Source organism: Callorhinus ursinus, unplaced genomic scaffold (genome assembly GCF_003265705.2).
Source record: "Callorhinus ursinus isolate GAN/ISIS: 27379988/994484 unplaced genomic scaffold, GSC_fseal_2.0 scaffold31, whole genome shotgun sequence".
Taxonomy (NCBI): Eukaryota; Metazoa; Chordata; class Mammalia; order Carnivora; family Otariidae; genus Callorhinus; species Callorhinus ursinus.
This window is the reverse complement of record NW_027397093.1, coordinates 306,938-323,500: the sequence shown is the minus strand read 5'-3', so window position 1 is coordinate 323,500 and position 16,563 is coordinate 306,938. Positions and strand designations below refer to the sequence as shown.

At 39.1% G+C, this 16,563-nt stretch overlaps 1 protein-coding gene across 10 annotated transcripts in view; it reads left to right on the top strand.

The window, feature by feature from the left end:
- Positions 1–16,563, top strand: part of SHLD2 (shieldin complex subunit 2) — an 82,111-nt gene extending 65,548 nt beyond the window's left edge. For 5 of the 10 annotated variants that reach the window (XM_073878688.1, XM_073878686.1, XM_025880406.2 and 2 more), the window contains 4 exons: positions 1,396–1,602; positions 7,755–7,983; positions 13,961–14,076; positions 15,901–16,308. In XM_073878688.1, the coding sequence (XP_073734789.1) occupies positions 1,396–1,602; positions 7,755–7,983; positions 13,961–14,076; positions 15,901–16,100 (752 nt within the window). In that variant the 3' untranslated portion in view covers positions 16,101–16,308. The other 5 variants (XM_073878691.1, XM_073878690.1, XM_025880405.2 and 2 more) reach the window with 4 other exon arrangements.

Here is a 16,563-nt window from a genome sequence, read left to right as displayed (position 1 = left end):
GCATAAAGACGTAGCTAAAAATATATTTATCACAGTACTGTTTATAATAGTAAAAAAACAAAAAATAACCAACATGCCCCCAAACAAGGAATTGCTGTATTAATTTTTAAGATTTTGGCATATCTGTGCCAAAGTATGGGCATGTTATGCAGTATTTTAAAATAATATAGAATAATACTTAATGACATATAAATCCAGTTGAAAACAACTGCATGTCTACTAAAAGTGTTAATTGTGTTTATCTGGGGGTGTTGAGATTATGGCTGTTATTTATGTACTTTAATCTGATTTCTAAGCATGTATTTTGTAATAAGACAAGCAAACTATTTTAAAAATAGTGATTGGTTTTAAGCAGTGACTTGGAATATATATGCTTTAGCTCTTTCTAATGATGCTCTGTCTATACAGACTTACTGTATAGACTTACTTGTTTTAAATTCTGAATTTTTGGGGGCGCCTGGGTGGCTCAGTCATTAAGCGTCTGCCTTTGGCTCAGGTCATGATCCCAGGATCCTGGGATGGAGCCCCGCATCGAGACCCCTCATCGAGCCCCCTCATTGAGCCCCTGCATCGGGCTTCCCGCTCAGCGGGAAGCCTGCTTCTCCCTCTCCCACTCCCCCTGCTTGTGTTCCCTCTGTCTCGCTGTCTCTCTTTCTGTCAAATAAATAAATAAAATCTTCCCCCCAAAAAAAGATTCTGCATTTTTCAAGAAGAAACTAAGGAAAAAAAACTAAGGAGGCAGTGTGGGGGAGGGGTGTGAATTAGCTTTATGGCCTGAAGTAAGTGAAAACTAAAAGAACAGCTGTTATTACTAGAAAACTCAGTGCTAAGAGATCTTTTGTTTTATTAGAATTTAAAGTTGAATTTATTAATATAGAATAGGATTATTTGGCAGGAAGCTCTGTGCCACTGCAGTTTTAAGGATTACAATTATGACTGAGGGAACTGAAAATACATGCAATTGTCTCTCAGTGCTATTTTTTTCTGTCCTTGAAAAATTAGCTAAATAAGAAAACAAAGATGTTGAAAAATCAGTGAGAGATATTGATTATGGCAGACACGTGTCCATTTCTATGCCTTACTTGTTTTAAAAACCTTTGCCTGTAGATATCGAAACAGGAATTAGCTACTCTGAAAAGCAGTTGGTTAAGATAAATGATGACTGTTTAAGAGACCAAGAAATCTTTAGAGAAAATTTTTATTAAAATTATTTCCAGCATCCTTATACTATTGCCCTAAAACAGCATAATTCACATTTTGTCTTTTAATACTCAAATTCCTTAGAGTGGTAAAAGTTGTATTTAATTGATTTAATTGGATCAATCTATTTAATCTGATTCTGAGTCTAGATTATTTCCTTTTCGGTGACTTTTTGTTTCTGTTTGTTTGTTTAAGATTATATTTGGGAATTTAAATATCTTTTTGTTCAGCGCAATGACATTCTAGAAGGCCTAGAATTGCATACAACATTTTGGTCATCCTGTGAGTGCCTGTTTGACGATGATATAAGGGCAATTACATTTAAAGCAAAATTTCAAAAAAGCATGCCCTCCTTTGTGAAGATGTCAGATTTAGCAACACACATGGAGGATAAGCGTTCAGGTAAGATCTTTATATACGTAAGATATTGCTTGTTTTAATATAAGTAAGGGAAGCTACCATTTATGGGAAAAATGTATAATTAAATATGAAAGTAAAATATAGATCACTGTAAACAGCTCAACCAGATATTTGTACAGCTTGTTAGCTTTCTGCCTATAATCCTTTGAGGTTAATCTGTAATTATTAGGGATCACTTAAAAATACTTTTTGCATATATGTGCAAGCAGCTTATCACTTAATAAACCAGAAATAGAAAAATGACCCTAACCAGAGTCACTGTTGAGATAAGCATTTTATCAAGTTATTAAACTGTTACCTATACATGGTTGTTAAAATTTAGCATTGATACAGAATTCATGCAATTTGCTTACTACTTTAGTAAAATGTAATAACATACTTCTTGAACTCACATATTTGTGTGTGTGTGTGTGTATGTATGTGTATAAAATTCATCCTTGGAAACATACTACATAGAAGATTGCCTTTGGTGATGGATTTTATACACATACTCACACACTTTCCATGAACTTAATACCATTTAATTAATTTTGAGTGCAGTAGTAAAAGGAATATGTCTTAGGTTCAATATGCCATACGCTTTGGAATGAAGAGAGTAAAATAGTGAAAATAACTAGATAAATTGATACAATTTTAGTGGGAAATACTTTTCACTAAATTACATTCCTAAGTACAGAGATGATGCTAAAAGTATGCTAACTCCAAGTTAAAGGAGTAACCAATTAAACAGCATTTGAAGCTATTTTTAAGGTTGCTAAATGCCAATAATCAGTAAATGCCAGTGATTATCAATTTTGGAAACTAACAGAATGTTTTCTGGTGGCTATTATAGCAGTTGTTTTTAGAGGGGAAATGAGGGTTGAAAAAAATAGGAGGTATCTATAGGTTTATTGTTACATAATTTAAGTTTTTTAATGAAGAGGGAAATGTTTGGTCAGAATTCTTTCTCAGAATTTGTATAAATAAGATTATCATTTTTGGTGCTTTTATAGGTTAAATTATTAGACTAACTCAGGAACTTTGGATTTTGGTACTAACTTTTAATTTTATTCTCCCATTTGCATGAATAATTTTCTGCATTCTTATAGATGGTTTTAGATTTTATTAAATGCTAAATGTGGTTTAAGTGAAATAGGATTATTTTTACAATGTCCCAAAATGAAATGAGTTGGAACTCCTAAGAGATCACAGGCTAAGATTCTCAAGTATATTTCTGGGACTTTTTGCTAGCATGCTATGCCCCCTTTTGGTACATCCATGAAAATGTAAAAGTTGTGTCATAAGCCGGGAAGATATCTCAGAGTGCTTTTCTAATATGGCTCAGAGTGTCACATTTAAAAAGATTTTTAATAAAAGTTTTTAGGGTATAATTTTTGTACAATAAACCACCCTTACTTGAAGTATCCACATTCACACTGGTGAGTTTTGACACAAGACCCATGAAACCATCACCACAGTCGTGAAACCATCACCAGTTTGCCCCTTTGTAATCTCTCTTCCCTGTGTACCTGCCCTCCTGATCCTTCGAGGCAATCAATCTGTCACTGTGGATTAGTTTGAATTTTCTGTGATTTTATATACATGGAATCTACATTATATACACTGTTTTGTTTGGCATCTTTAATTAAGCAAGTTCTTTTGAGACATATCTGTGCTTTTGTGCATATCAGTAGTTCATTCCTTTTTATTCTCTTGTACGAACATACCATGATGTGTCTATTTGTCCATCTGTTGATGGACATCTGGGTTGTTTCCAGTTCTTGGCTCTTATAAGTAAAGCTTCTATAAACATTCATGTACAAAGTGTTATATGGACATAGTCTTTCTTTATTCATGAGTAAATACCTAGTAGCTGAATAAGCTGAAGGATTATATGGTAGGTATATGTTTAATTTTTTAAGAAACTGCCAAACTGTTTTCCAAAGTAGTTGTAGCGTTTTGTATTTCCACCAAGCAGTGTGTGAAAGTTCTGTTTTTCCCATATCCATGTCAACACTTGGTATGAACCTTCTTTTTAATTTCTGTAACAATAGGTCATTGTGGGTTTATTTTTTATTTTCCTAAAAGATTTTATTTATTTATTTGATAGAGACACAGTGAGAGAGGAACACAAGCAGCGGGAGTGGGAGAGGGAGAAGCAGGCTTCCCACAGAGCAGGGAGCCCGATGCAGGGCTCAATCCCAGGACCCCGGGATCATGACCTGAGCCAAAGGCGGAGGCTTAACAACTGGGCCACCCAGGCGCCCGGGTCATTGTAGTTTTAATTTGCATTTCCCTATTGGCTGATGATATTGAGCATCTTTTCATGTACTCAGTTGCCATCCACGTGTCTTCTTTGATGAAGTGTCAACTGAAATCTTTTGCCCATTTAAAAACAAAGGGTTGATTATTTTCTTATTATTGATTTTTGAGAGTTCTTTATATTTTGGGTAAAAATTATTTGTTAGATATAGGCTTTGCAGATATGTTCTTCCAGTCTGTTACTAGTCTGTTCATTCTCTTAACCAGGCTTTTTGAAGACCACAAGTTTCGAATTTTGATGAACTCCATTTTATCCATTTGTTCTTGTATGGTTTCCTATTTAGAAAATCTTTGCCTTACCCAGCGTCACAAATATTTATCTCCAATGTGTTGTTTTAGAAGTTTTAGAGTTTTAGGGTTCACATTTGGGTCCATGATCTATTTTGAGTTAATTTTTATGTATGGTGTGATGCATGGTTGGAAGTTCTTTTCCTTTTTGCATATGAATATCCAGCTGTTTAAGCCCCATTTCTTGAAAAGATTACTATTTTTCCAGCGAATTGCTTTTACCTCTTTGTCAAAATCAGTTGTTCACACATAAATGATCTATTTTTGGGCTTTCTCTTCTATTTTATTGATCTATTTGTTTATCTTTATACCAGTACCACACTATTTTGACTACTGTAGCTTTTATGATATGCCTTGAAGTCAGATATTTTTAGCCTTCCAACTTTGTTCTTTTTCAAAATGGTTTTGGCAATTCTAGGTACTTTGCATCTCCATGTGAATTTTAGGATTAGTTTGTTAATTTCTAGAAAAAAGTCTGATGGGATTGTTTTGAAGCTATGTATCAATTTAAGGGAGAATTGACATAATATTGAGTTTGCCAACCTAAGAACAAGATACATCTTTTATTTCTCTTACCTGCATTTTGTAGTTTGCAGAATATAGGGCTTTCATATCTTTCCTCAGGCTTCTATTTTCTGCTATTATAATTGGTGCTTTTTAAAATTTCAGTTTCAATTGTTTGTTGCTATTATATAGAAGTATAGTGATTTTTATATATTGATCTTGTCTTTTGTAACCTTGCTAAACTCACTAAGCTCAATAGTAACTCTGTGGTAGATTTGAATTTTCTACATCTGTGAAGAAAGACAGTTTTATTTTTTCCTTTCCAGTCTGGATGCCCCTTATTTATTTTTCTCGCCTCTTTGCACTTGATGACTTCTCTAATATAATATTGAAAAAAGTTGTAAGAGCACACGTTTTTACCTTTTTTCTGATTTTAGGGAGAAAACATTCACTCTTTCATTATTAAGTATGACGTTGGCTTACGGTTTTCCTCAATGCTTTGTATAAGGCTGACAAAGTTGCCTTTTATTCCAAGTTTGCTGAAAAAATTTTTTTCTTATAAAGAATCGGTGTTAGAATTTATCAAATGCTCTTTCTCCATCGATTGAGATGATCATAGAGTTTTTCTTTTTCAATCTTTTAATGTAATTACATTGATTGCTTTTTGAATGTTAAAACAGCCTTGCATTTATGGGATAAACCCCACTTGGTCATGATGTGTCCTTTTTCTATGTTGCTGGATTTAATTTGCTAACATTTGTTAAGAATTTTTATGTTTGTGTTCATGAAGGATATGTGTAGCTTTTTCTGCTTTTGGAATAGAATTAGAATAATGCTTATGGAATGAGTTGGGATATAGTTCCTCCTCTCCAGTTTTCTGGAAGAGTTTGTTTAGAATTAGAATGTTTTCTTCCTTACATGTTTGGTAGACTTTCTCAGTGAAGCCCTGTGGGCCTAGAGTTTTACTTATTGGAAGGTCTTAACTACACACAGGCAGTGGAGGAGCTCCGTTTAACTTGGTGTCATGGAGAAGTCAGCTCTGTTAGCTATTGCTTACACTGAGCAGCTACCTCCTGGAATTGAAGACGTAGAATTAGATTTTAAAATAAAAATCACCATCATGAACACTAACAAAACAGGTGCTCACAGCTCTGAAGATTTGGTTTGGGGAATGAGGCTGGGGATTGGGAATATCCTTGCAAATGCTGGAGATGGGCCCCCCTATTGGTAAACCATGCAAAAACTTTGTGTTGTTACAGTCAGTCCCTGGTAGACTGTTCAGAGAGGGCCTTTTAGCCAATTTTCATTCTCTTTATGTTCAGCTCTGAGGGCTGAATTCATAGTTTCTGTGTTTTTTTTTTTTTTTAAGATTTTTATTTATTTATTTGACAGAGACACAGTGAGAGAGAGGGAACAAAAGCGGGGGGGGGGGGCGGTGATGGGAGAGGGAGAAGCAGGCTCCCTGCTGAGCAGAGAGCACCATATGGGGCTCGATCCCAGGACTCTGGGATCATGACCTGAGCGAAAGGCAGACGCTTAATGAGTGAGCTACCCAAGTGCCCCTGTTTATGTGCTTTTTTTTTGTTTTGTTTTGTTTATGTGTTTTTAAGACAGAAATGGAGAGAGCATGTGGGAGTACAAGTAATTTTTTCTTAACCTGCTTCGTAGTTAAATAAAAGGAGTGAGATAGGGAGCTCAACATGGGAGAATTTCCTAAGAGGGTCTGCTGTCTTAACAAAGCTTAACAGAAGGGGGGTGGGGTGAAGCTGTGCCCGGCTCCTCGTCAAGAAATGAAAGTGCTTACTCAGCATCCGGCCCTGCCATCAGCCGAATGTCAGTGCCCAACAGGCTGTAAGCCCCTTGGAAGCAGAGTCCTCATTAATCATGAACTTTTAACTCTTATAGAAGTGTGTAAGTTTATAAAATGTGTGGAGTGATGTTAACGTTCTTCTAAAAGACTGAATTCTTTCATTAATTTCTTAGTGATACAACATGTCTGCGGCAAGGTGTGATATGGAGTGTGCTGTAGTTTATTGGGTATGCTAACCACTACACACTCTTGTAATTCGTGTAGGGATACAGGGCATGATTAGAAAAGATGATAAAACAATCTTTGGGCGCCAAAAGACTAAAGCAAACAGAAGGACTTAAGAAGAGGAAAGTCACCATTAGTGGGACTCTTAAGGAGATAACCCGAAAAGAGAATAGGTAGCCAGAAGGATGAGTTCCTGACCTGAAGTGTAGCACCTGCTAAAAGGATGAAGAAAAGCAAATCCAAAGGCTTAAAAAGGGCTTTAAACTGAATCTGGAGAGGAAGGGAGAAGATAAACTCAGATGAACTCACAGACCTTACAGCAAAGGTAAATTAGAAAAAAAGAATGTCTGGCAGATAAAGAAACTCAGTATTTGTTTAACAGGTGAATGCATGAGCCAGTGAGAGTGAATGAACATGCTCAAGGTCCTGGTGAGTCACACATTTCGTAAATGAGGACTCTCGGTGCTCACGTGCTCTAGAACCAATGCCCAGAGTATGGATGGTGATGGGCGGGAAACTGAAAAAAAAAAAAGTTTAAAAAGAGGATAAGCTTAGTGGTATGTTTGTTTTGGATAAAGTAGAGACTGGAAGAATAACTGACCTGCTATTTGACTTTCAGCAATGATCAATTAAAAAGAAGGATGGGAAGAGAGAGGGTATGTTAGCTAGTTTCAAGTGTTTCGAAGGGATTTCTACTGAAAGAGGGAGAGACCTTATTTTGCATGATTCCAGAGGACAGGGAGGAAGAAAACGCCCATCTGTGCAGCCAAACTAGCCAAATAAATCTTCACTCTTAGTTATGGGCAACGGCAGCTTACCTCTCGCTTTTCAGAGTAAACACCGAAGCTGCAAGCGGGTGAAATTGTCCAGGGAAAGAGTGAAGGAAGGAAGACCAAGAACGAGTCCTCAGGCATATCCTTTACTATAAGTGACTCAATCAAAATCAGAAGTTAAAGTTATGATTTTGGTCCTATAATTTAGACACACTTCTTTTTGTCTCTTGTAGGAGTGATTCTGATCAAAGCCCAGATTTTAGAGTTAGTGATTCCTATGCCAGCAGCTCAGAAGATAGCTCTGAATGCCCGCAGCTCTCTGAGGAGCATCTTCTCTTCTCTTCCGGACATTGTGTATGCCGGCTGTGCAAAATGCGGACTAGAACTGGAAACAGACAAGAACAAGATCTATAAACAGTGTTACAGCTGCTTGCCCTTTACTATGAAGAAGCTATACTACAGGTGAGGCAGCCAAGCAAGCCATTGGGATGGAAAAGATTTATTATTATATGACTGGATATTACCGAAAAATTGCATATATCAATTCTTACTTTCTAATGAGAACTAACTAGAACTAATCCAAGAGAATAAAAATTTTCCCCTGAGTGACAAATGGCTATTTATGAAAGCAAAAATTGTCCAGTAATCATAACAGGGATTTTTAAAAGCAGTAATTGGAAGACTTACTATCGTCAAGCAGCTATATTGAAGAAAATTTTTATTTGGTTTATATTTTTAACCAAGATCTAAATGGCTCATAAGAAACTGACTTCCATACTTTAGCATGTAATTGGAATTTAAAGGTTAAAACTGTTCTATGATCTAACCTCTCAGTGTGGAAGCTAATAAGATGTTTAACTTTTCTGTGCCTCAGTTTTCCCAGCTTCACATTAGAAATTAAGGACTGCAAATGTTCTTTGGTAAAATTGCAGACCAGCTCAGTGAAAAACACATTTTTCAAATAATAAATGTTCAAAAACTTGGAAAAATTTTTTCTTTTTACCTTGTAAATTGCATGCCTTTATAAAATAGCCATCAGTGTTTTATGCTCTTTTCTGTTTCTAAATACTGCAGTATCTAAAAACTAAATGCAGATGTATTCAGCATGTTATCATGGTGTACGTTAAGAATATTAACAGAAGCTTAATCCATAAACCTTATTTCCCTTTATATATGTGTGTTATAAATAAGTAAATAGATTTTGCTCTTACTCTGGAAGTTGCTTGTATGAAAAGAAAATTAAATTAAGATTCATGGTGTATAAGAAATAAAGTTAATTAGGAGCCCCTGGGTGGCTCAGTTTTTGAGCGTCTGCCTTTGGCTCAGGTCATGATCCCAGCGTCCTGGGATCGAGCCCCGCATTGGACTCCCTGCTCAGCGGGAAGACTGCTTCTCCCTCTCCCACTCCCCCTGCTTGTGTTCCCTCTTTCACTGTCTCTCTATCAAAAAAATAAATAAAACTTTTTTTTTAAAAAAGAGATTTGTTTATTTATTTGAGAGAGAGAGAGAGAGAGAGCATGTGGGGGGCAAGGGTCAGAGGGAGAAGCAGACTCCATGCTGAGCAGGGATCCCGATGCGGGACTCGATCCTGGGACTCCAGGATCATGATCTGAGGTGAAGGCAGTCACCCAACTAACTGAGTCACCCAGGTGCCCATAAATAAATAAAATCTTAAAAAAAAAAGAAATATAGTTAATTAAAATCGATATCTTATCAGTAGTTAAGGCTCCTTACAGAATGTGTGTGTTATTTTATGTCGTTCTTAATGTTCCTAATCAATGTAATTATTTATTGGACAAAAATGTTACTCAGTAAATATCCCTTATGGAGAAGACAGACTTTGAATCTTCAGTCTAAAGAATAACTATTCAAGGGGTGCCTGGGTGGCTCAGGTGGTTAAGTGTCTGCCTTCGGCTCAAGTCATGATCCCAGGGTCCTGGGATCAAGCCCTGCATCGGGCTCCGGGCTTGGCGGGGAGCCTGCTTCTCCCTCTGCCTGCCGCTCCCCTTGCTTGTGCTCTCTCTCTAACTATCTCTCTCTGTAATAAATAAATAAAATCTTTTTTAAAAAAAAGAATAACTATTCAAGAGAAGGACTTCACAGATCATTATCACCTGACTATGGTATAACCTAGTTTGAGGTATATAAGGTATAGTTCAAAACTATACTGCATTGAAGATGTGCAAATTTTTTGTGTTGCTAGAATGTTGATAGACATGCTAAAGCAAGAGTTGTTTTTGTTTATTTATTTTAAAAAGCCTTTAAATTGTTTTTAGGTTTAGGATTCAGATTATTTGACTTCCTTAAAAAGAAATTTTTTTTGTTAAAAAGAAAATCTGAGGTTAAATGACAGATTTCTTCAAATTATCAAGTACCGTGATTCAGAAATCATTTCATGAGTCATCACTTACGATTCTACATAGGTCAGTAGCAACCTGAATAAGAAAAAGCTCTGATTGCTTATTTTTTCAAAGGCCCAAACAATCAAGTTGGGTATCCACATATGTTCACCCAATATTTAGTAATGTGGATGTTATGCTGATTGATGTAAGCATATTTTTGTACTCAAAAACTCTTATGAAATACTTAATGAACATTTGTATGGCATGGCAGTCCCATGCTGTGAGTGGACCAGTTACATTTGATGTTGGTTGTTTTTAACTTGGAACTGATTTTCCAGTGGCAACATTAGATACCATGGTTTGACTCTCATTCCCACCTGCAAAAAGGATTACCTATGTGCTGGTGACTTTTGTTGGCATCTCCACCCTGGTTTTCTCCTCCAAGCCCCAGTATCCAGATACTCAATTCCCCACTTGAATGTGTTTCAGGCATCCCACACTAAAAATACCCGAGCTCAGCTCTCTTATTGTTCCTGTCTATATCAAACTTGGTTCTTCCCATTTTCATACTTCCCAGTACATGGCATCACCGTCTACCCCATTAACCTAGAAACCTGCCCATAGCCCTTGAATCATTCCTTTTTCCTTACCTCCCGTGTCTAATCTACTGGCAAGTCCTATGAATTTTCATTCAAAACCGTATCACAAATTCGCCCGCTTTTTTCCATCTCCACTGTTCCTTAACCTCAGGGGCACTAGTGACATTTCAGGCAGGACAGTTACTCATTGTTAGGGTACTCCACACATTGCAGAGCATGTGGCATCTTGTTTACTTGGCCTTGCCAACACCCCAGTTATCATGAAACCAGAACATGGAGTCAGGACCTCCTGGTCCCGAAGCACATGGGCCTAGTCCGGGCTGCTGCTAGGTCTTGCTCCAACTATCAGAGTGGTGGTCTCTTAGTTGGCCTCCTTCGGCCTTGGCCCTCTTCCGTCCATTCTCTGCACAGCTGACGGGGTGATCACTGCCTGACTTAAACACCTCCCGGTAGTTTCCCTTTACACTCTGCTGCTATGCTTTCCCTTACTCCCTGTGTTCCAGGCCCCTGGCCTTCTTTCGGTTCCTTGGTCACCCTGATGTTTTTCTCCTTGCACTTTCTTGCGTGTTCTTCCCTCCGCCCGACTCCACATCTTAGTTTTTGGTTTTGTTTTTTTTTTTAATTTGACAGAGAGAGACACAGTGAGAGAGGGAACACAAGCAGGGGGAGTGGGAGAGGGAGAAGCAGGCTTCGCTTCCCGCTGAGCCAGGAGCCCAATGTGGGGCTCGATCCCAGGACCCCGGGATCATGCCCTGAGCCAAAGGCAGACACTTAACGACTTCACATCTTAGTTTAAATGGCACTACATCAGAGGTACCTTCTTTTCTTTAAAGATTTTTATTTATTTATTTGAGAGAGAGAGAATGAGAGATAGCACGAGAGGGAAGAGGGTCAGAGGGAGAAGCAGACTCCCTGCTGAGCAAGGTGCCCGATGTGGGACTCCATCCTGGGACTCCAGGATCATGACCTGCGCCGAAGGCAGTCGCTTAACCAACTGAGCCACCCAGGTGTCCTCAGAGGGACCTTCTTAATCCCCCCTGTATTTTCTGTGACAGCACCGTGTGTGTACTCACTGCAATTTGTACTTGTCTAGTTGTACGCCGTCTTCTCTAAAAAACATCTTTACTGGGCTAGAATTCACGTAGCATCGAACGAACGCATCTAAAATGTATGATCCCTGGTTTTAGTATATTCACAGGGTTGTGCACTGTCCCCACGGTCCATTCTTAGAGACATTTTCATCACCCGGAAGCCCCATTTCCTTTAGCAGTCAATTCCCCCCTCCCCCCAACTCAGCATTTGGATTGGTCCCACATTTTGGGTGTTAATGAATAGTACTGCTGTGAAGATTTGTGTACAAATTTTTAGTGGATATGTGTTTTAGAATCACTGGGTTGTATGGTAATTCTATGTTTAATTTTTCGAGGAACTGCCAAACTGGTTTCCAAAACTGTTGCACAACTTTACATTCTCACCAGGAATATATGAAGTTTCTGTACGTCCTTGCCAACATTTTTTATTATCTGTTTTTCTTTTTGTTGCTTGTGCTTTTCAAAGGTATCTGTATCTAAGGAAGGTATCATTCCTAAGCCAAGATCATGGAGATTTACTCCTTTATTTTCTCATAAGAATTTATAGTTTTAACTCTTTATGTAGAGGTCCATGATGTATTTTGAGTTAGTGTAAGGAAGGGGTCGAGCTTCATTTTTTTACGTGCGAATATCCTGTTGTCCCAGCATGATTTGTTGAAAAGAAGATTCTATCCCTGTTGAATTATCTTGGCACCATTGTTAAAACGTTTATTGTCTTTTTGTCCCACTAAACTCTTATGCTCCTTGAGTGAAGGAACCAGATCTGTCTTGTTTGCTATTGTGTACCCAGTGCTTAGCACAGTACTTGGCACATGGTACGTATTGAGTATGTAGTTGGTGAAATAAAGAATGGAGGAACAGGGAGAGCATGGAGAGAGTGGAAAGACCTAGAATCATCATGTGGGTTAAAGGGGAAGTAGGTTTTTTGAGGGAAAATCAGTAGTGTTGTTTGAGCTGTTAAACGAAATTCCTCTATATTAATGAGTCTGTTTCTACAATCTGTTCTCAGGCCCCCTGGGTGGTTCATTTGGCTGAGGGTCTGACTCTTGATTTCAGCTCAGGTCATGATCTCAGGGTCATGGGATCGAGCCCTGTGTCGGGTTCTCCGCTCAGCACAGAGTCTGCTTGTTCCTCTCCCTCTGCTCCTCCCCCCACTTATACTCCTTCTCTCTTTCTCTCTCTCTCTCTCTCTCTCAGACTACAAAAAAAAAATCTGATCTCAATTTATTTTTAATAATTAATCTTTAAAAGAGGTAATATGACCATGGTAAAAATGCAAACTGGAGAGGAAGATATAAAGCAACAAGTTTCTCCCCATCCACCCCTCCACCATTGGTGCTACTTCCTTGCTCGTAGGAGGTTTTTGTATATTCTTCATACTAGCACGTGTATATCCCTTTCTTTAAAAATACATAGATATGGGGCTCCTGGGTGGCTCAGTCAGTTAAGCGTCTGCCTTTGGCTCAGGTCATGGTCCCAGGGTCCTGGGATCGAGCCCGGAGTCTGGCTCCCTGCTCAGCTGGGGGGAGTCTGCTTCTCCCTCTGCCTCTGCTGCTTCCCCTGCTTGTGCTTTCTCTCTCTCTGTCTGTCTCTCTCTCTCTGTCAAATAAATAAATAAAATCCTTAAAAAAATAAAAATAGAATATTATCCATTTTGTTTTATTCATAGTGTTTGTTCCATAGAGTACATCATGGCCTTCCTTCCCTAATAGCACTTATAAACCTTCATCATTCTTTTAACAGCCACATAGTACTCCACTGTAGCACATACTGAAAATGATTTATCTAGTTCCCTATTGATCTACTTGCAAAACAGTCTGGTTTTGATAGGAAAGAATCCAGTGGGGAAAAATAACTTGAAATTGTGATTGTGAAATATTATGATTATTATCTTTATTTTTATTTCTAAGAATAATTTATACAACAGTGTAAAAATATGTTTTCTTATATTAGTTTCTGAAATTTTAAAATGAATATGGAATAAATCAAATTTATTAATTTGTCATTTGAAATTCTTTTTTTTTTTTAAGATTTTATTTGTTTGACAGAGAGAGAAAAGGACAGCAAGAGAGGGAACACAAGCAGGGGGAGTGGGAGAGGGAGAAGCAGGCTTCCCGCGGAGCAGGGAGCCCGATGCGGGGCTCGATCCCAGGACCCCGGGATCATGACCTGAGCCGAAGGCAGATGCGCAATGACTGAGCCACCCAGGCGCCCCGTCATTTGAAATTCTTAAAAAAAAAACCACACCTTTTTTTCTCTAGGATGTTTCAGAGCGTCCTAGAGTTGTTTTAGGAATTAAGATGAACCCGGCATAAAAACCCAGTGCTCTTTGAAATTACATGGTGCTTAAGTGTTTCTTTAATTTGAACATGTTATTGAAGGTCACGTGTTATTTACTGTTTTGTAGGCCAGCTGTAATGACCATAGCTGATGGAATATATAAGGTTTGCATCCACGTAGGATCCAAGCTGATCGAGAAGATTCTTCTCAACATTTCCCCTGACTGGCTCAACAGAGTTGTAGGTAAGATGTCAGCTCACCATCGAGAGGTTGTTGGTGGTGAAACTACTCGTTTCAGGGCTGTTGACAGTATATTGGAACAGAAAGAACACTATACTGTAAATTAAGGTTTTTTTCCTGTCAGTGCAAAAGCTTGAGTGGAACAAAGAGGATGCAGTTGGAAGATAAGCCTTGCTCTACACCTGCTGTGACAGGCACGCTCAGCCTTGCATCTCTGCGGGTCTTTTGCCGTCCTCCCCTCTCCCAGCAGTAGGGCACCACCGATGGTCTCGATCTTGGAGGTTTCCTGCCCCTCCCCCCGGGATGGAGGGATTTTTCTTTTATCTTTCCTGCATGTTCAGCCCTGGGGCAATAGGATTTGCCGACCTTCCTCCAGCAGTTTAAGGCTCTTTTTCCTTAAAGGAGCGTCCCAAATGGTGTTTTGTGTTTTCCCTTGTGGCAGCTTCTCCCTCCCTTTCTCCAGACTTCACCGTGGTTGGAAGCTTTCTCTATGTCCTGCCCTCCGTCCAGGCTTGTGAGCACCTGGTGGGGACGAGAAGAGCCTGCCAGGGTGCAGACTCCCCTTGCCTGAGACACTGGCCCACACTCGGCTTTTAGCAAGTCGTGAAAAATTGTAGCGCATGCTTCCTTCTTGCTTGTTGGGTGGATGTGTCTTCTTTCTGAGCTGGCCGGTAACCCTGTGCTCCTGCTGTCTCCTCTCATTTCAGTTGGCTGGGCTGCCTTACTGCCTCGGCTCTCCTAGAGGCTCCACAAATTGTGATTTTGTAGTGTCTTCAAGTTTTCTAGTAATTGTTAAGGTTGGAGCCATGTTCTTTCCAGCTTTCCACATCCTAACCGGAAGTCTGTCTGTCCTTTTTGATTCACTGTCTTTATTACCATTCATTCTTCTGGCTGTTTTGTTCCTTCTGTCAGTGTTTTTTGTTGTATTTTCAGTCTTGTCTTTTCATTTTTGGCACAATACCAGTTAGCCTCCACTTCTCAGAGGAGGACCGTTCTCAGATCAAGTCTATGTTCACGTTTTGCCCATTCACTTGCAACCCTAAGTGAAATTGTGGGCACCAGTTATAAAGTGGTCATCAGACCATTCAAATTATCACTAATCTTGATTTTCTTTTTTAGCTTATCCAAGTGAAAATACAAAAGATTTAAGTATTGTAAGAGAATTCCCTCACTTCCAAAAACATGTGATTGGCTGCCTGGGAGTCCATAGACCCAATTCAAGAGGGGCTGGTGGTGTTGGTCAGGGAACGAGTGTAGTTTGAGTGGCTGGTCATGCCTGGCCAGCCTAGCCTTGAACACCCGGCTCAGGACCTGGACTTGATAGCCTAAAAAAAAAGGAAGACTATAAGACAAGTACAAAAATACAGGACATCTATCTGTAATTTCAGTATTTTTATTTTATCAAGATTTGATATTCATTAAGTCACTGACTCAGGGTTCTGTTGTATAAACTATCTAGATAACTGATAAGAGCTGTCGACTGGATAAAGAAGATGACTTTTCTGACATGGACACGCTCTTTTTGTGTCAGGCTTGACTTAGGAAGATGTTAACTTCAGTTCTTTCCTCTGTTGTTTTAAGAAGCCAAGAGCTGTGCCATAATAGGAAATGCTGTCACTCTGAGCAGCCTGACCTTGATCAGCAGGCATTGCGGGTCCTCATTCTAGAGCATATTCAGCACCTGTGACTAGAAGGGGAGGGGATAGAAAGGGAAATTTCCAGTGAGTGTGGGACTTGAGAACCAAGGGGGACAGCGACCCCTTGGCTGTGTGCGTTTCTGGCGTGTGGGCAGGGAGCCTAAGAGCTGCATGTTTCCGTGTTCCTCAGCGCCTCCCTCAGAGATCACCTATGCCATGGTGGCGGCCGACTTGATCCACTCGCTGGTGGCCGGTGGCGGCGCCCCTTGTGCAGTGAAGGCACAGAGCCTCTTCGTGTTGGATGAAAACAGCTGCCCGCTGCAACAAGAGTTCTCCCTACTAGATTTTTATCCTGACAGTGGCAAGCCTGTACCCAGTGCCCTCCTCTGAGACTGGAGGGGAAGTTGCAGGTACTTCAAGGAAGATGGCTGAACTGATTTGCCTTTTTGAGAGAAATGAATGACAGGGCTTTACCTGGGTGTTAAAAAAAAAAAATATATATATATATATATATATATAATATATTATATATATTAAAACATATTATACTTAATATATATATATTTGTAAAGAGAATTGTGTTAAATATATAAATTAAAACTTTTTTCTAGGAACGTTCTGTGAGGTTTTCTGTCTGTTGTTTGGTCTTTTCCTTTCCTGCTTTGAGAGGAAGGATCTGGCAATAAAGGCCATATGTAGCACTTCCCTGGGAAGTTCACTGTTGGTCCCTGCTCCATTCCAGCACTCTACTAAGGACCCAGGACACAGACAAAAGACATTTTCTCAGGAGTGGCTTTTCTGTCATGCTCACAAACTCTCAGTGCTTTCCCTTTAATAAACTGTCAACGTGAAA